The sequence below is a fragment of the Drosophila novamexicana genome, unplaced genomic scaffold, assembly GCF_003285875.2.
Source record: "Drosophila novamexicana strain 15010-1031.04,08,12 unplaced genomic scaffold, DnovRS2.1 tig00000820-arrow-pilon, whole genome shotgun sequence".
NCBI classification, from domain to species: Eukaryota; Metazoa; Arthropoda; class Insecta; order Diptera; family Drosophilidae; genus Drosophila; species Drosophila novamexicana.
Window position 1 is genome coordinate 1,609,996 of NW_020824828.1, and position 19,791 is coordinate 1,629,786.

The 19,791-nt window shown below is 42.7% G+C and overlaps 1 protein-coding gene across 1 annotated transcript in view; it reads left to right on the forward strand.

Moving 5' to 3' along the window:
- The window catches only part of LOC115764246 (protein folded gastrulation), a 36,269-nt gene extending 17,700 nt beyond the window's left edge, over positions 1–18,569 (forward strand). The window contains exons 3-4 of the mRNA XM_030707164.1: positions 15,428–17,839; positions 17,936–18,569. Coding sequence (XP_030563024.1) covers positions 15,500–17,839; positions 17,936–18,187 — 2,592 coding nt within the window. The 5' untranslated portion in view covers positions 15,428–15,499 and the 3' untranslated portion in view covers positions 18,188–18,569. The remainder of the gene's footprint in view (positions 1–15,427; positions 17,840–17,935) is intronic.
- Positions 18,570–19,791: the final 1,222 nt, after the last annotated feature.

Sequence of the window (19,791 nt, forward strand, 5' to 3'; positions counted from 1 at the left end):
ATGTGAATACACTTATGTCAGTGTGAAGCACCCTCTCAGTTAATAATAAAGCACAACTTTCACATGCTAAGCAAATAGAAATTTTGTAGAGACTTCTTTCGGCGGCGGTAGGTAAGGTCATAATCGTATTTCTTAACCAAAATCTCAAATATCACAAGCGAATCGCACCACGTTTCAGGCAAAACACGTCTGTACGTTAATTTGGCAATTTTCTATTATTACAAGCCGCCCACAAAAGCGACCGTCAGACATACACATACACACAAACACTCTCTCAAACACACTCGCACACACACACACACACACACACACACGCAAATCAAATGTGGCACAAACGAAGGTTTGGCCTTGAAACCTGGGCTATATGCGTACAAAATCATAAAAAATAAACAACAACAACAAATACAAGTGATAAACAATTGTTTTCTCTTTTTTCATTTATTTAGTTTTTTTTTTGTGTAATTTTTTATTTTGGTTTTTTTTTTTTTTTTGTTGATTGGCTGGTCACGAATTTGTGTGTTGGCTGTTTGCGCTTTTAGTGCCCTTTTTGTTGCGAAAATTACATAAAAAAACAATTTGAAAAAAAAACAAAATGCAAAACCGAATTTCAAACAAGCAGCAACAACAACGACGCGTGTTGCATTTGAATTAGATTTTCATAAAACATAAAATTAAAATTGAATTTGATTTAATTTCCGATAGCTCGAAATGCATTTCATCAATGCAAACGGCAGTTATTTTAATTAGCTAATTTCCAACGGGGCCAAAGCAAAAAGTGCGGGAGAGTGTGGGCCTGAAAGCATGGGTTTTTTTTCCCATATACCCATTTGTCGGGTGGCTTTTGGGGAGGGGCATCATTTGTTGCCATGCATTTAGAGAAGGTTTTCGGTTTGGCCCCAAGGCCGACGCCACAGTTACCCAAGCCGGGAGAGACCCAAACTCAGACTCTGTTTTTCTGTTTTGCATTGTGATGTGTGTTTTTAGATTCAATTTCAGTTCCAGTTCCGCAAAAGCTGCCGCCATGTCCGTTCACATGTTGCCGCAAAGTTTACAATGCCAGCATTTCAATTTATTAGTTCGAGTGTGCTCTTGTGTGTGTTTGTGTGTGTGCATGTGAGTGTTTGCTTTTTATGATTACTAAATCTACTAATTGGTCTGGCATCGTCTGTCATTTGTCACACGCGAGCCTTTTTACGGCTCAATCCTCTTCTGGTAATTTCTCTCTGTGCGACATAAAGTTTTGAATGCATTAAAGTTCAACAACTTGGCAGAGTTATCAACAAAGTTCGGCTGCTTAAATTACCTTGCAAACACATTTTGATATAAGTAGTTGCCCAATATTGATATTTGTCGTCCATAATAAAGCTCACAATAGGTGTTCAGGCAGGAGATGGTTGTGCCGGAACTCAATTCTTGTCCGATAGTTCCTGCTGCAGCTCTACATATGTAATAGTGATTAGGTTCGATGGACTTCATTTATATGTGAACTTAGTTAAATATATTAAAAAAAAAGTCGAGTACTAAAATTTTTAAAAGCGCCTGAATAGCTTAGCAAATTTTCTTAACATTTTCTCTAGAGCCAAATCGGGTTTGACTGTTCTCTAATCCAGTTCCAGTCTCGGTCCAGAGAAATAAAAAACAAAAAGCAGCTTTAATATCGAATCAAGAATTTATATACTTGATGGTGTTGAAAAGCGTTACACATTGTAAGACCCTTGAGTTAGGGTAAATAAAGGGGCTCGCTGGGGCCTTGCGTAAGAACATTCTCTAGTTTTCAATTATATTGCTGCTAATGGCTATAGAGAACCGTGTGCTGTGATATAAAAGTGTCGTAAAGTGCATATAAATAGAATTATACGATTAGTTTGGGCTTTGACATTGCTGAAAATTCCATTCATTTATGGCCTGCTATATGGTAAATACATATACATATACATACAAATCTGTGCAACGTATTATTTTTAGCTTCTGGTCTTAAGGTAACATATATGCATACATATATATATATATATATATATATATATATATATATATATACTTATATAGTTGTATAACAAATGCCCATTAGTTGGCGTCCAAATTGATGACGCCAAAGTTATCGTCAAGTTCAAGTGTGTCTCGCTCTCTCTCCCTCTCACTCGCCCCCTCTCACTCTCTCACTTTCTAGCTGTCTAGCCCAGCCAAATTGATGTGTCTCCAGTCGACCTTATCGATGCTTATCGGCCGACCGTCAGTTGGTTGCGCACTCTCAGCTCAGTTGCATGCAATTAGACGCTATCCATTTGTGAGGTAGTCACAATAGCACATTCGTACACACACACGTACACTTACACACACACACACACACACACACACACACACACACACACATACGTGCACACCCAGACACACTGTCACACAGAGAGATATGAGCATGTGTAAAGTTTGTTTCACATGCACTTGCTGTTATTATTATTGGTGTTTTTTTGTTTGTGCAGTGCATTGTGTCTGTCTATCTTTAGAATTTGGCCAGACAATGGCCGGCAGCAGCAGCAGCAGCAGCCACTGGAGCCACAGCAGTCGCGACTGTCTAACACTTTGATAAGCCACAGACGCCCGTCAGCGTTAAACAACAGGCCAAGCAGCAGCAGCAGCAGCAACAGCAGCAGCAACGATCATAAGGCCCACCGATTTATGTGCATATCTGTCAGATACATATACATGTACAAATACAGATACAGATATACTGCTGCTAAATCAAATACGGTCGCTGGCTTGTTTGTTTTCAGTTGGCAGTTGCCGCTGCTGCTGCTGATCTTGCAATTGTAGATCACAACAACAACAACGACAATAGCAACAACTTGCGGCGCCTGGCATTGAGAGCGTTAATTGAATCGCAAACAGTTAACAGCGTTGCGATGCGACGAGACGCGACGTTGCTGAAATGCCAAGCGAAAGCTTCTTTCAGCTCTCTGGCTCTAGGCCTGAAAATTGCTTTCAGAAACGAAACGATTAAACGCTTCACTTTCATTGTGTGCGTGTGTGTGCGTGTGTGTGGCCAAGCACTGACCTATGTTATCGCACCTGTATCTGACAGATACACTTGTTGGCAGCGATAAAGGCCAAGTGCTGTATAATCAGCTGATAAACAGCCGGAAGAGCCAAATAATAGTTGTTCATGCATCAACATAGTTTTTGGAGCTTTATTCTGTATAAAATATATGTCGGCCATCTGATTGTGCATAGGTATTCCGCTTAAAACTCATCTAGCTGGCTTTATCATCAACAGCTTTCTGTTCCTGCTTTCGTTTTAGATCAATTTAAATGTCAAAAAGATTGCTAAATGTTCAGCAGATATCGATTATGTTTAAGTAACTGGCTTTGAAAGAGATTTATTTTTCTTAATATGATCTGAATTTTAAATCAAACTGTGTTCCAAAAAACCATCGAGCCGAAACGAAACACAATTTTCTTCCGTTTAATATGGAAAACTTATAGGGGAAAACCAGCTGCAAAGCATAAACAACTTGTGTCCCAAGCTATTTATGTAGGCATGGATCACATTTAGCCCAAGTCTTTATGGAAATAACTACCGAAATTTCTGTTCGGTTTCGCAGCCCTGGCAATATTATAGTAGCATAGCATGCGAATATGATTAGATATTTTAATCGATAGCTTAATCGATTGACGATAGTTGTAGATCTCAGGTCAGGCCGCAGCTCTTATCAACTTGGCTCAAGGATTCAAGCGCTTGGCTTATCAGGCAGCGCAGCCGGGCAATCAGACAATGTGGCATGCGTACCATTTGCCAGATCAAGTGCATTTGCTTGACAAATAATAAACGTAACAAGGCAACGGTTTGAGCGTGTTTGCTGCTATCAGTGCACGCACACATGGGCAAGATACAGATACATTTCTCAGATACTTTTCACCTTGCTGCTGCGATAACAGCTGCTGCAAACAATGCAAGGACGCGGCACGTACGAGCATCGCATCGGAGTTGAGCTCAGCTGAGCTGAGTCTTATCACTCGCACACTCTCGTTCTCGTTCTCGCTCTCGCTCTTTTTCGCCCTCTCTCTTTCTCTGTGTGTGTGTAACTGTAACAATTGTATCTGTCGTATTCATTGCGCTCTCAGTTGTTTTTGCTTTTGCTGCTGCTGCAGCTTGTTGCTGGAGTGGATCAAGGCTGGAATGACTGTGCAGGTAAGCGAGAAGTGTCTACCTGGCCACGGGCCACGTTCCACGCACGGCACGCAATTCAAATCCGCTATGTCCCATGTGTGTATCTGTGAGTGAGTGTGTGTGTGTGTGTGTGTGTTTGTTTGTTTATCTTTTTGTTGCTGGCTCGGTGTGTGGCAGGATCGCTGCAACAACAAGTGGCAACAGTTTTGCCGCCAAATGGCAACTGGCACCGGCTGCGAGACTTCTTCAAGCACCTTCTCACTATGCCAGGCGATCGCATACATATATATATATATATCTATATATATATAATCACCGATATTGTGACCATAAATTGTTGCTCTTGTTGCCTGCCCCAGAGCCGCGATGCTGTTGTTGTTGTTGTTGTTGTTGTTGTTGTTGTTGTTGTTGTTGCCGTTGCAGCGGCTTCTTGTTGGCCGTTGCGTAAGTTTATCTTTTAGGTTTTTTTTTTGTATCTTTGGGCCGGCTGCTCGGCCGTTTGTCCTCTTTCGACTTGTCTGCATATCTTTCTCTTTCGAGCTCTGGTTCTCTCTCCCTCTCTCGCTTCTCTCTCTGACTATCTCTCTGTGTAGTTCTTCAAATTTGTTTTTCTTTTTTTTCTCTCGCCGAATGTTTTGGTTTCTTGCTCGTCGTCGTTCTCGGCCGCGTCGACGTCTTCTCGGCGATTTGTATGTCTATTAGTTGATACGAAAATTTCGTGTATTTCCATTCAGTCTGCATTCAGATCTCCAGCCATCTACAACTCGTAAAACGCGCTCAGAAGCTACACATATATAAATATATATTTATATATTTTTTCCAACATTTTCGAAAATAAAAATATAAAAAAGCACGTGAACAATAAAAATAAGAACTAAACGGTTTTTTGTTTTATTTTTTGTTTGTTTCTTGTGCCTTGGTGAAATGTGTTTTATTTTATTTAGTTTGTTTTCGTCTTCTGGCAATGTCAGCTTCAAGTTTATAGCTTAGCAGCTTATGTTTAATACAAGTGCGCTTTGAGATACAGTTAAAGCTACAGATTGAGATACATACGCCGAAACCTTGCGCTAATTGGATACACTTAACTGCTGCTGCTCGGACTAACGCCTTGGATCATCCATATATATATATATATATATATCTAAAAATCAACAGCAACAACAAGTGAGTGAAAATCTTTAAAATTTTCAATTGCGTTTTAGCAGCTCGCAAATAGTTTCCCACGCTCGTCGAATAATGCGCAAATTAAAAAACTTTTAAGTGGAAAACAAAAATAACAACAAAAAAATACAAGAAAAACATGAAGAAATGGCTATCTATAGCAAGCCGAATATAAAATACCCTTTGGGGCATACGACTTATGGTCTTGTAGATATGAGAGGAAAACTCTGACGCAAACAGCGATTCTTTCTGTTTCCCGTTTTGTTTCCATATGTGAGGAACACACAAAACTTGAATTAATGACTAATGGCAGCTATATACTATAGTGGTCCGATTCGGCTGGTTTCGACAACAGACAGACATATGTTCCTATGTAAGGTCTTACGATAGATTTTTCCACTGATCAATAATACATATACTCTTTGGGATCGTTACATATTTATTGACAACTTTATAATACCCTGTAGAAGGGCATAAAAATGGCAATGCACTCGTACTGTTATAGTAATTAGGAAAAGATACAGACCAGGCCAAACCTGGTAGACCAACAGACACCTGTGCTGTGCAAAGCTGGCTGGGTGATGAGAGATACATTTCGTTTTGAAAGGTAAACAAACGCTGTCTTACGAGTGTTTTGTAAATATAACAGCGAGCACAATGGCTGAACTGGAGCGGGACGTCGCGTGTGGTGGGGCGAAGGTGTATGGTGTATGGTGTATTGTGTGCGGTGTGTGTGTGTGGGGGAGTTAGCACAAATGCTTGCAGGTTGAGGCAGCTTCAAGTTCTCACGGACAACCTGTTGGCTTGCCTGGACAAAAGGGGCTGACTGAAGTGAAGTGTTGGGCAACGGATGCGGCATCTGGTGGACGGGTGTGGGCGTGCCAAGTGGGGGGTCAGCTACAGCCATGACCTCTGCAAGCTCTGCAGCAAATTTCGAATATTATTTTGGGTTGAATGAATGTGAATGAAGTGAGACAGAAATGAAAATGAAAAGCACATACAAAACAATCAACAGCCGCAAATATCAACCAACAACAATAACATTTGATTTCGAACATTGTAAATGTGTGGGTGTGTGTGAGTGTGTGTGTCTTGTGGAAAGCAGCGCAACTCCACAAGCAGAAACAGACGCAGAAACAATTACAATATGAGTCAAGCAACTGCCAAATATTGCCCTACACTGTGCGGCAGGGCATGCTGGGCATGCACACGCAACCTGTTGCTGTCGTACGAGGTTTTGTTTCTTTGCTTTTCTTTTGTTTTGTTTTTAAATTCATCTACATTTTAAGCCATTTACAAGACGTAAGGTTGCGTAAGCCTGAACAAATGCCTGCCATATATCAGACTTAGCTGCTGTCAAAGAAATTAGCCTGCCGATGTCTTTCCGGGCCATCTGAGCGCATCTTATGCAAATGGCGTGGCATGCCACATGCAGACGGTAGAGGGAGGCAGGAAGCAGCTTATAAACCAAAACACAATTGATATGATGTGTGGAGGGGATCCCAGCTGTAGGCAGTGTGTTGTAGGGCATTCGCTAGGCGACTTCTTGCCAAAGTTGTCTCTGGCTCTGCCATTTGATGGGTTCTTGCACGCGATTCGCGCTTTTGTTTGCTTTTTGGACTTTTTGCGGCGTTATTTGTTGTTGTTGTTGTTGTTTCTGTTTCTGTTTTTGTTGCTGCCTTTTCATTTTGATTGGACTCAAATTTCGTGCCTCGCCGACGTTCAGCGGGTTTTCGGCTGGCCCAACTGCGACCAAATGTAAATCGATTTGAATGCGTTTTTATGAATTCGGCACGCGTCTGCGTGCGCATTTCAGAGCTGCTTTCGTGCCGCTGTCCATTGACTGAACCAGCAGCAGCAGCAACAGCTGCTTGTTGTAAGTAGCCGCAGCAAAAGCAGCAGGCACACCCACAACCACACACACGCACCCACCCACACACACACACGCACACGCACACAACTGGGGCAATTGCATGCTGTCTGCCCCTTGACGCCGTTCTGCTCGTCCGTCTCGCTCTCGAGCTGCAGCGTATCATAAACAATGTTCAATTAAATGTTGTGCTTCCGCCAACAAAATTAAGGCTAAAACCACAGACAACTGCTAGAAACACAAATTCGAATCGCATTTCAAACTGCAATTTGCGCACAAATTTTCAATTTCGTTTTCTTCGCTTAACTCTCTTCTTAACTCCACTGAGTATATCCTGCAGCGCAGTTCATCTCAGCTGTGCCTTTGATTGTAATAAACCAATGTCGCCCAGTTCAGACCTCATCAAGCTATATTATTAAACAGTAGCAACTGTCGACCAGTCGGCCAATCCACATTCGATCAAGAGCTCCAGTCAACAAATTTTGTATGTAAATTCTTGTTAAGCAAACGTAAGAATTGTTCCCCTTACTTTAACAATAGTTTCTTTGCTTAGATATTAAATATAATATTTTTTTTTTTTTAATTATATCAGGTTTTAAAGAAACATCAAGCTAACTGTCTAAATGTTTGATTTCTATATTTTATATTTCTTACAACTCTCCCGTTCTCAGTTTTTAAGCCTGGTTAAAGGAGCTTATGTCGTGAGTTAGTTAAAAGAGCTTTTGTAACTTGCATACTAAATACAAAATAAATTTATCTCACTTTTTTCAATATAATAAAAAGAATGTTTTGCTGTAAAGAACTCCTATTTATTAAATGTTAATTTTCAACGACATTTTTAAGAGTATGCCCTGATTTAAGACGTATTCATATATTTGATAACACAGTGCAGAGACTGCAGGGTATCTGCGAATAGGCCACTTGCGCCTAGAGCTTGCTTCACAAAATGTGTAGCCCATGTATATTCTTCATCAGTATCAGCAGCCGAGTCGATATAATCAATATAGCCTGATCAGATTACGATATCATATAAAAAAAATAAAAAGTGGTATAAAAACTTGATTGTCTTTGATGATATCTTCACCGATCTAAAAAGTTAAGAAACTTACCTCACTAATTTACACTCATGAGCAAAATTATATAGCTCTATGGGAACAATCGGAAAGGAAGCTGTCTAGAAGAGTATTTAATCTTCGGTGTGCTAAGGCTAGCCCCCCATCTCCTGTTTATTTTGCAATTGTGAACGATGAGTTTTGGCATCCTCGACACCCGCTGCCCGGCTAAGAGGCATGCCACCTGCCAGCACAGGCAACTAGCAGCTAGCATTTAGCAGACGCTGCGTGGTGATTGAAAACGGGCTCGTAATTGCGTTTCTCACGCATTTTTCACACGCAACGCATTTGGTGAGGAAATCAATTTTCAATCTTCAATTTTCAATAAATGCGCGAGTGGTTTATGATTGTGTGCGTGCGTGTGGAGGCCCGGGGTCAGGCAGGCCGATACCAAATGATGCCTAGACTTCGATCATGCCACAGCTCGACGCGAACAAAGGGCGACAGTTGTTTGCATTTCATAAGTATTTATTAGATAAGTTTCTGCTTCTGGAATTTAATGGAATTGCCAGAGACGATGATGTCAGTTGAGTCAGTTGCAGTTGGAAGATCGTGAAATTGTCTCAGTTGATAGTTGGCAAAATTTCGAGTCGTTGAAGTCGAAGATGATGCGATCTAACAGTTCTTATATATATATATATATATATATATATATATATATATATATATATATATATATATATTTATAAATATATAAGTATATATATTATAATTATTATTAAATATTTAGTAAATGCGCATTTATTAATTACTGGGCTTTAAGTTAATTGTTGTGCAAATTAATTCTTCACTAACATGGCCTCTAACAACAGCAACTATTTGGTATTTCCTGAGCGGCTATAAAACAATGCGCTGATCTCATGCGAGGCGAGTCGATTCGAGTCGAGTGCTTTATCATAGCATATCAATTGATTGCCTGCCACAGGCAACATGCCACTGATGTGGCTATAAATAGATAAGCTTGGTGGCAGCATCACTTTCCCCGCTTTGATTTAGTTGCTGCTGGAATTTTAATGGCCGACTTGATGCCTGCTGCTAAATAATCCGGTAGTTAAGCAGTTCGCACGAATTGTAACGGTTCTCAAGTGCGTTGCCAGCAACAGCAGCAACAACAACAACAGCGGCAGCAGCAACAGCAGCAGCAGCAACAACAACAGTTACAGCGACAACTTGGCAGCCACTGTCGCCACTTGGCCATAGCTTTAGGCCGCCTTTTGGCTGCTTGGCCAACGTGATCGTTGTCGACTGTTGACTGTGGCTGTTGTTGTTGCAGCTGTTGCTGCCACGCTGAGTGATTGTTGAGCTGCCAGCAGCGGTTGTTGTTGCTGTTGTTGTTATTGTTGTTGCCGTTGTCGTTGTAACTGCTGTTATTGGCATTGGGCATTGCGGCTGGGCAAAGCTGTTAAACGGCTATGAAAACTAAATGACACCAACACCGCCGGCAGCACCATCTCCCGCCCGCATCAGCAATAAATAAACCACAAGAGCGGTGTAAAATTGCGTTCCAGTTGCCTGCTGAACTACTCCGAGCCACTTGAAGCGCTTGCCCCCTTCTGTGGCTCTTGTTGCGTAGCAGCAGCAGCAGCAGCAAAGGCAACGTTTTTCTCTTTTAGTATTTTGTTTCATTTGTGCTCGTCGACTGTTTTGCATTTTCAATTTTAACTACAATGCTGAGGCCCAAAAACTGGTTGATACTATTTAGCAGTATTACCTATAAACGGAGCTACAACAACAACAGAAACAGCAGCAACAGCAGCAACATGTTACAATTCACGTGCGTAGGCAACAGCAACACCATCGAAACCAGATTTGTGAGATACATTCGTTAGCAACGGGTCGATTGTATAATTCTTTGGCTAGCCAGACATTGTCATACTCGCCGGGCCAATCTTTGTGTGGCTAGCTGAATGCATAATAAGCCACTTCTAATGGCCAACAGCGAGCACTAGCATCTGTCTGTTTCTCGGCTAGTGCCACTTGCTGCTAATTGGACTACTTTGATCATCGTCAGCTGCGCTCGCAAATGAGTAAATGAATGCTCATGCTTGCTTTTTGGCGTGTACGAATACGAATACGAATATGAGTCTGAGTCTGAGTGTTACTGAAAGAGTACTAGATACGAGTCTATTGTGGCAGCCCCCCTCCGGGCAATAATTGTATACGCTTTAGCTACCGATGAGATCACCAATGATGCAATTCAGCTGCATTTTTGCAGTCCTAAGCATTGCCATTGTGGCAGGGCCAATAGCACTGAGCAGTGCATTAGTTTCCATACTTTCCAAAAAAGAACTCTTTTGTTGCAGATTGTTCAAAAAGTTATATAAAAATCTGTGTTCAAGTCGGGCGTGAACGACCAAAAGATACCCTGAGCTAGCTCACGAAATTCCAGCTTTCTGCTTTATCCACGCATTGGGAAATTTATTTAAATTTATGAAATTTACAGTGCTTAAATATGGCATGCAAAAGTGTGTATATACCAAGTCGCAATGCGTACTTGACAACATAAGCGTTATGCAATTTTGGCGAGAACGGTACAAAAACCCATATACCGAGCATTCTGTATCTATCTTTTATAGTTTTTGAGTTATGCCTTAAAAAGCAATTCTCAAAATCGATTTATCGATTTAGGCCGAGTTATGGATAAGCTTTAGCTCGCTCAAGCATATGTATATGGTAATATATATTTGAAATTGAAATTCTCTAGCTTTGCCAAGTTCACACAGAAAGACTCTCGATCGACTTAGTTCGTCGCTCTGATCAAGACTATGGATGCACACTGTTAAATGCAGTTGCACAAAACCAATATAAACTCTTTCCAACCTTCCTTCTTCCATTTGGGGTAAGTTCGGGGTATGGAATTAAGACTTAGTGTAGCTGGCCATAAGTTACAGCAAGAGGTTTCCTGGAGTCGCAGCTTTAAGTAAGATTAATTGGAAGTGTTTTGCTTCATTTTTTGTTCTCTGTGTGTCAAACAAACGCTTGAATGACTAAAGTTGTTTCCTTTGAGCACTTTTTTCTTGCAACACTTTTAACAAATGTCATTCGACCCGCACAGTTGAAATGGAAAATTGTGTTTGCCAAACTTGCTGAACCCTTGGCCATACAAATAGTTTTTATGACTCGTTGATTGACTGACTAACTGGCTGATTGACTGACTTACTGACTGACTGACTGATTGACGGACTGCCTGATGGATGATCAATGATCAGGTCAAATCGTAAGAGCTACAAAGGTAAAGTTTGTTTTGCGTTCTAAGATGACGTTTTGGAAAAATCCACCCGCAACTGCGGAATATTGGTGGAAATCTTTTTTGTAAAACATTCTATGCCTGAATCAAATCTCATTTTAAAGCTTTTTCTAAAAATTAATCCCAGCCTGAAAACCGAATGAAAATTGAACTTTAAGTTTTCTTCCATTTTCTTCCATTCATAATTGTGACTTGAGACTTGGACTTAGGGTGGCAAAAGTAATGTCTAAGATTTATAGAATAAAATTACATGTAAATAATATAAGCTAATACCATTTAACTTACCTTAAGATTCAAAACGTGATTACTGAAAAAAGAAGAAGATACAAATATATAAGAAACTGTGCAAATTTTGGGAAAATGTTAAACAGGTAGCTCAGATATGTGACGGATATTAGAGTGAGAAAGAGAGAGAGGAATAGAGAGAGAGAGAGAACGAGAAAGAGAAAGGGAAGGATAGAGATAGAGGGGCGTAAAGCTGATGTTGATAAGTCTGGACATGCACATGAATAGCTTGGAAACGCAATGAGGATGTCTGCGTGTTTGTGTGTGAGTGGGTGTGCGAGTGTGTGTTTCGCGGACACCATTCGAGGCACATATAAAATAATGGCAAATGAAAAGCGGGTCACACACACACACACTCGCACACTTAGAGGAGCACGCACTGGTCTGGTGTTGTTGGTGTTTTGAAGGATGCCGAATGGGATTGAATCATTGAATTGAATTGAATACGTGCGAGCACGAAACAGAAAGCACTGCTACGTGTTCCGCTCATGTTGTTGCTGCTGTTGTTATGTATTAGCAGGATGTCAATGTGTGTTGCCTGGAATTATGTATGTGTACACATACAGTTGGCAGCAACAAAACAACATGGATGTGAATCCTAAATCCTGCCGCTCGCCTCCGACAGCCCAGATGGCATCGCACGCGTAAAAGGCATCAAATGTTGTCCGAAAAAAGCAAAGCACATCAAAAAAGAAAGAAAGCACAGGGCAAACAAAAAACACAGAGGCACTGTGGCATAGTCCAGTGGCGGATCCTTTGGCTGTGGCCCCAAATTGACATCAGTTGCTGATTTTTAATTAAAAATTTGCGACGTGTGAAGTTGATTTCAATTTGGCGGGTGCCCAACTGACAGTTGAATGAATAGACAGCCGAAACACAAGATACAAAACGTGCAACTCGTCCTTCGGCTGTGTTAGAGCCAGTTCGCATATCTATATCTAGTACATATATCTGTCTATATATAATACATATATATAGCTACTGTTCATGTTCGTGACTGACCACTTGAATGGACAGGCGCTAGCTATCAGACGCGGGCCTAGAACTCGGCTAAGCCAAGAAGCCACGAGAGAAATATTACTCTGCAAAGGATGATGAGGACGTCCGATGTTTATTAATTGCATACGAATGCATTGCGCAAGGCCTGTGGTCATATTCATGGAGCAGCACGAGTGCACAGAACGCGAAAGAGTTTTGGCCCAAACACAAAAGCTGGTCCAGCAAAATGTGTCGAACCTATGCAACAAATTTGCTAAATTTGATCCTGAACCGATAATTGATCGCTGGATGGAGCTGGATTGTGACTCATTGCATTATTATCTGCGGAAGCACGAATGGTTGAACTCGACAATCAGCTGCGGTGCTTCGGCTTTGGCCTAAAATGTTCTCATGTGCAGCTTCCTGGATCCGCTTCTAGCTACAAACAAGCATAGCATGGCTATTTATCGAAAGTGGCACTGAACGATGGCGCTGGCCCCTTAATACCCTGGGTGCACTAAGTACAACATTTGCCACATTGAATTTACGCCAGTCTGCTGTAATTTCTCGTGCCGTGCCTTCAGCAACTGCAACTCGTATCTGTTTCAGCTACTTCACAATGCTTATGAAATCTTAATGCACTATTTTGATTCGTAACAGACAGCACACGGTGCACAGCAGCAGGAACACTGAGTAGGAAGGCAATCTGTAATAATGCCGCCGCTTCTGCTGCTGCTGCTGGCGGTTGGGTCAGTGGATGCCTTCATAAATATACAGATTAAATATTGAGTTAAATGCCAGACATACAAAAGCTCACGACTGTTGCTTGTTGCGGGGAATTAGCCAACTGTCACGAGTGCCAATGATGCTGGATTGAAAAGCAAGCGCAATAAGCACATGGAAAATCGTTTAAGACTAGTTGAAGAGCTACCAAAACTCAACCCTGCTTCCCTCCCTTCACTGCCTCACCAGTAGCGCAATAGTCATTTGCATGAACTTTTAAGCTGTGGGTACTTGTGGACTAGACTAATTGAACCATGAATGCTTCATAAGTGCTGCGGGTGTCAAAGTCATTGTCTTATATAATGCCGTAATGACATTAACCTTATCAAATGTACATGTGTGTGCGTCTGCGTACGTGTGTATGTGTGTGTGTCAAGAGGCTCTTGACGTTCACACGCGCATTCGACACGCACCGCCCAAAAAGACGAGACGAGACAAGTTGAGGACAGAGGCCGGTGGCCAGTTTTATGACCGATACGCGGACCCAGGCCCACTAAAAAGCTATTAACAAGTAATAATGACAACAACAGCAGCAACAACAATAACAACACGAGCAGCAGCCATAAACTTGAGTGCAACAGTTAGAGCAATCGGATAAGTCGCGGTTGCAATGTGCCACACTTGAACTCATAAATTCTAAGAACCCGCAGATAACCTACATATATGCCTATATATGCCCTTCTTACGCTCTCTCTCTCTCCCTCTCTCACTCTCTCACTCTGTCCCACTGTCCCTATGACAATATGTATATGTGTGTACGTGTGCGTGTGTGTGTATCTTTATAAATAAACATTGTGCGTGCTTATCCCACTGCATGTCTTACGTGCGTGGCTGCGTCTCTGCGTGTGTGTGTGTCTGCGTGTGTGTGCTTAAGCAAAGTGCAACATCAACAATGACTGCTGTGGCAGCAACAAGTTGATGCAGTTGTTGTGCCCCTTGCTGCTGCTGCGGCTGCTGCTGCTGCTGTTATTATTATTGTTGCCGTTGATTATGACAACACCGATGACTGATGTGAGATATGCATTTGTGTATGTGTACGTGTGTGTGGCTGTGTGGCTGTGTGTGTGGCACCGTCGATATACCCATTAAAACCTTAAAGCGATGCCCAAGTTCACAATCTTTGTGTGTGACGTCTACCGTGCGCACAGTGGTCGAAATGCTATCAAAATGTCCACAAATAATTGCTCTGTTTGCTGTTTGTAAACAAAAGTGTTTTTAATTGCATGTGCATATAAAACAGACCGCGGCAAATGAGTTGTTTAACTGATGCAATTAAATAGCGAGGGTTCCAGTTCGACTCCCCGGCTAGTGCATGGTCACAGTGTTCCGCGCTATATGCAAAGCATTTCCTATACTGACGATAATAATAATAATCTAAAATGTAAATTTATGTGCAACATTTTCTCTTTATTAATATTATAATATGAATTCAGTTGAATTTTGTTTCTGATTCAATAGAGATTTAAGCGTTCAATTTTTGTAAAATATTCTTTTTTCGGCTGAGACCTTCTTTAATTTATGCCATGGTGGCATGCTCTGTGTGCGGCCCGGACACACACAAAAAAACCGGTATTGTTCCACATGCCACAAAAGAAGCGGCTGGGCAAAACCTCACAGAGAAGAACAGCTGCTGCTGCTGCTGTTGGTGGCACAGAAAGCGCATTAGCTGCTGGCAGTAGGGCGGTTGGTGGAGAGAAGGTGGGGGGGTACACAAATGCAGGTTAGCTTCACCTGGGTGGGGCACCCACATCGGGGCAACAGGGCATTGGCAACAACACATTTCGCCAGTCATACTTATCTCTCTCCATTCTCATCCTGTTTGCTTGCAGATTGCAGAGATAAACAGGACTAGGATTGTGGGATTGGTAACGCTGCCGCACTGGAGCTGGAGGATTGCCGCGATGGCATCATCTTCGAGAGGCATACAGCAGTCTAGCGGCTGTGGCTGGCTGCTGCTGGTGCACGGGCTGCTGGCGCTGACCGCGCTCCACATGCACAGCCTGAAGGGGGCGGCAGTTGAGGCGCTGCCGATCACCTCGCGGCCCATTGAGGGCAATGCACAGAAGGATGCGTGGGAGGCGTGGTTGCGTCTCCCATACGAGCAGAAGTCGCTCGAGAAACAGAAGAAGGTAATGCCCAAATCGATATTCGCATTGCCCTTCCGCCACTGCCCGCCGGGCCATAAGCTGTACAACGAGCGCTGCATACCGCAGATCAACATTGATCCCACCGATCTGGTGGCCCAGGAGCTGCAGGGTGCACTCGGCGAGGGCGGTGAGGTCAGCAGCGGCAGCCCCACAGACTACGATTACAGCGACAGCGAGAGCGATGAGCAGCTCTACGAGATGTCCACAGGGCCGTTCGCTCAGAACGATCAGCTGTCCACGCAGCCCAGTGCCAGTGGTGCCGAGGACCAGGCCCTGCCCAGTGAGGATGCCCCACTCAAGTTCAATATATTTGAAAAAAAGTTTCCCACGGCGCCAGAGGCTGTGCTGCAGCCCGATGTTGTTAATGCAACGACAGCAACAACAGCAACATTGGCTGCAATGAGCACGCCCACACCCACGCCCACAATAGCAACAATGCGCGAAGACGCCCTCAAGGCGCAGCGGCAGCCGGATAATCGAATTGCCGAAGGCGCTGAAGATCTGCAAGCGGATGCCAGCAATGCTCTGCCCAGCACAACTACCCTCAGCATCTCCAGCAGCAGCAGCAGCATTGGCTCCTTCAGCGATATTGGGAATATCGATGCCATTGTCGTGCCAGCGGGCGGGCCTCGGGGTGCAGAGCCCAGCGTTCAGCTGGTGACAAGTTCGATGAGAGATGAGCCCGAGCTAAATGTGGTTACAAAGCCGAATGCGGATGCGGGGGCGAATCTGCAGGCAGCAGCAGAGCCAGAGGCAGAGGCAGAGGGAGAGACGGACCTGGAGCAACTGCTCAAGGTTGACGCCTTTCTGCCGGCCTATGGCAGCAGCGTGGATATGATGCCGCCGTTCAGTCATCGTCGCGTCTCGCCGCTGCTCAGCGCCGATCTGGATCTGGGCGATGATACGGCCACGGATATTGTTCCAGCGGCGGTTGACAGCGAAGCTGATGCAACAACAACAACAACAACAACAACAACAACAACAACAACAGCAACAACAGCAGCAACTGCATCGTTGGCAACGCCCACAACAACAACATTGTCTTCAGCCCAGCCGCGAGTGCCAGGGGAAGAACAAGAGCTAGATCGAGTCGTCGTGAAAAAATCGAAAGTGCAACCGGTTCAGTTAAGCTCCATAACTGCAACGACTGCAGCAACAGCAACTGCAGCTACACTAACAGCAACAGCAACAACAATGACATTAACAGCAGCATCAGCAGCAGCAGTGACAACAACAACAGCAGCAACTGTCGCTGCTGCTGCTGAAACCGAAGTTGCTGCTATACATCAAGATGCCAATGGCAATACGAGAGATGATGACCGGTTTTATTATCAGCCTTTTGCCAGAGATGTTGCTGCCAGTGCCAGTAGCAGCAGCAGCAGCAGCAGCAGTATTGCTGACGGCGATTTGGATGTGCTGAACGATATGGCATCCAGTGACAATTTAATGACAAATACAATTGGTGGCCAGGGCGACAGTGAGAAGGCGGCAAGTGAAAATAATTTTGAACAAGAATTGCGCATTATAAACGAGCTGGTTAAGGACAAGCGGCGATTATCGCAGCTGCGACAACAGCAACAAGAGCAGCAGTCAACCAGCAGCAGCACAACAATACCAACGACAGCGACAGCAACAACGACAGCAGCAACAGCAACGATCATCGAAAGCAGCTCAGACGCGTCTAGCACAGCAACAGCAGCAACAGCAACAACAGCAGCAACAACAACAGCAGCAGCAGCAACAGAAACCACAAATTTTTGGTCAAGCCTCATGCCAATGCTGGGCTTGAGCTCAACGGAATCAACAGCAGCAACAGAACAATCAGCAGAGACAATTACAACGACATCAGTCAAGCCAACAGCAACAACGGCGATAACAGGCAATGTTGCTGAAAGCTCAACAGCAACAGTAACAGCAGCAGCAAAAACAGTAGCAACAAATGTTGCTAACACAAAAAGCACACAACATTTAAGTATTAATACCAATCGTAGCAATAGAAATAGTAAAATAATTAGAGTAGATAGTTTAGGTGTCAGCCCACAGCCAATATCAACAGCAACAGCAGCAACAGAAGCAACTGCTGCAACAGCAGCAACAGCAGCAACAGCTGCAACCGCAGCAACAGCAGCAACTGCTGCAACCGCAGCAACAGCAGCAACTGCTGCAACCGCAGCAACAGCAGCAACTGCTGCAACAGCAGCGACAGCAGCAACAGCTGCAACAGCAGCAACAGCAGCAACGGCTGTAACAGCAGAAACATCCCAATCCGCTGACGATGCAAATTATACACCATTTTGGTGGCTGCCCAACATTGGCTGGCGTGTGGATCGTCAGTTGGACGAGAAGGGCGAGGATCGATCGCTGTTGCTGCGTTTCTTCAGGACATTTCGTGCCAACGATAGTGACGTGGCAGCAGCAGCAACATTGCCGTCGCGTCGCTAATCTCTCTAGCATTTTTCTGTGCACTCCCCCGTGCCCTGTGCGCTGCTCTTAGCTGCTCTCGCTCCACCCGAGACACGCTGGAGTCCGCTAGTCGGCTGGGATTGCTGTCGTGTCGTAGGCCATGCCGGTGGCAACAACGTTTCAATTGTGTGTTGAAGTTCTGTTTGTTCTGTTGCAATGGCGTCCAACTGTTTCCACCCCACACACAAAACTACTTAGCTTTCAGTTTTGTCTATAATTTATATATATTAATTTTAATTATTTTCAAAATTAAATATCTATTCGATTTCTTTTTTCTTTGGTATTTGTTTAACTGCTTGTACATATTACGTAACGTCAACAATTTCATTTATGATTAAATAATTTTTTTTTTGTTTTCATGAATTCTAATATATATGTATTTTTTTTTTTTTTTGTTATTTACTTTGCTGCTTCTTTTAAGTTGTTGATTTAATTTTAATACACATAAATATTATTTTATACAATAGTTTTATTATTGTGCATATGTGGGGCCACGACATGCGAATTGCCGCTGTTGCTGTTACATAGCTTAGCAATATTTAATTGTGATTATTTAAAGTTAAAACTAGTTTTTAGCGCGCGCACACACACACTAAATTTACAACTATTATTATTGATATTATTATATCTATATATTTGTAACATAAATTCCTTTCGCAACTTATCCAATTTTTATATACCTCTATACGCCCACCCTACCCGTACCTATGTAATATTACAATTATAATAATTTCTTCTACATTTATTTTTTTGATGTGCAGCCCCGTTGCAATTGTCTCTGTGTATATACGCTGCATTATTTTAAACATTGTAAATTGCTGCTGCATTTGAACTTGAACTTGAATAATGTAATTAAGCTTAAATGAGAGAAATCGCGTTGCTTTTTAAATGCTGCTAAATGAAACATTTTCAAAGATATACGAGTATATTTATAATTAATAATAATAATAATAAATGTTTTTTTTTAGAACTTAAGCGTAATATTTATGTTATCGAACAAGAAAAACAAGTAACAACAAAACCATATTGTCAAGTAAATGTAATGCATGTACATAGTTATAGCTCTGTTCTTTTTTTTTGTTGGTGTCTAAAACATACGAAGAGAAAAACATAAATATCAAAAATATCAAATCCAAAAAAAAGAAAACCAATTACGAATGTATAAAACTGTTTGTCAACAGGTAAATTCCAAAATGGGTGGATGAGACTTGTTGGCTAACATCCGATCGATTGCAAGCTTAAAGCTCAAAGAGAGAGAGAGAGAGAGAGAGAGAGAGAGAGAGAGAGAGAGAGAGAGAGAGAGAGAGAGAGAGAGAGAGAGAGAGAGAGAGAGAGAGAGAGAGAGAGAGAGCAACAAGTTGGAGTGCAGAAAGGCTAATTACGACACACAATACTATTATCCTGAGTTAAAAGCCTGTAGCTGGCGACTGCCGTCTTCGGCTTTCAGTCTTGAGCCTTGAGCCTTAATCCTTGAGCCTGCGTGCTTTTGTCTACAATTTCCATTCGCGCAGTTTGGGAGCATGATAAACTTCGCTTTGTGCGGTGGGCTTTGTGAGAGATTTCCTTACAGTGTATTGCTGTGA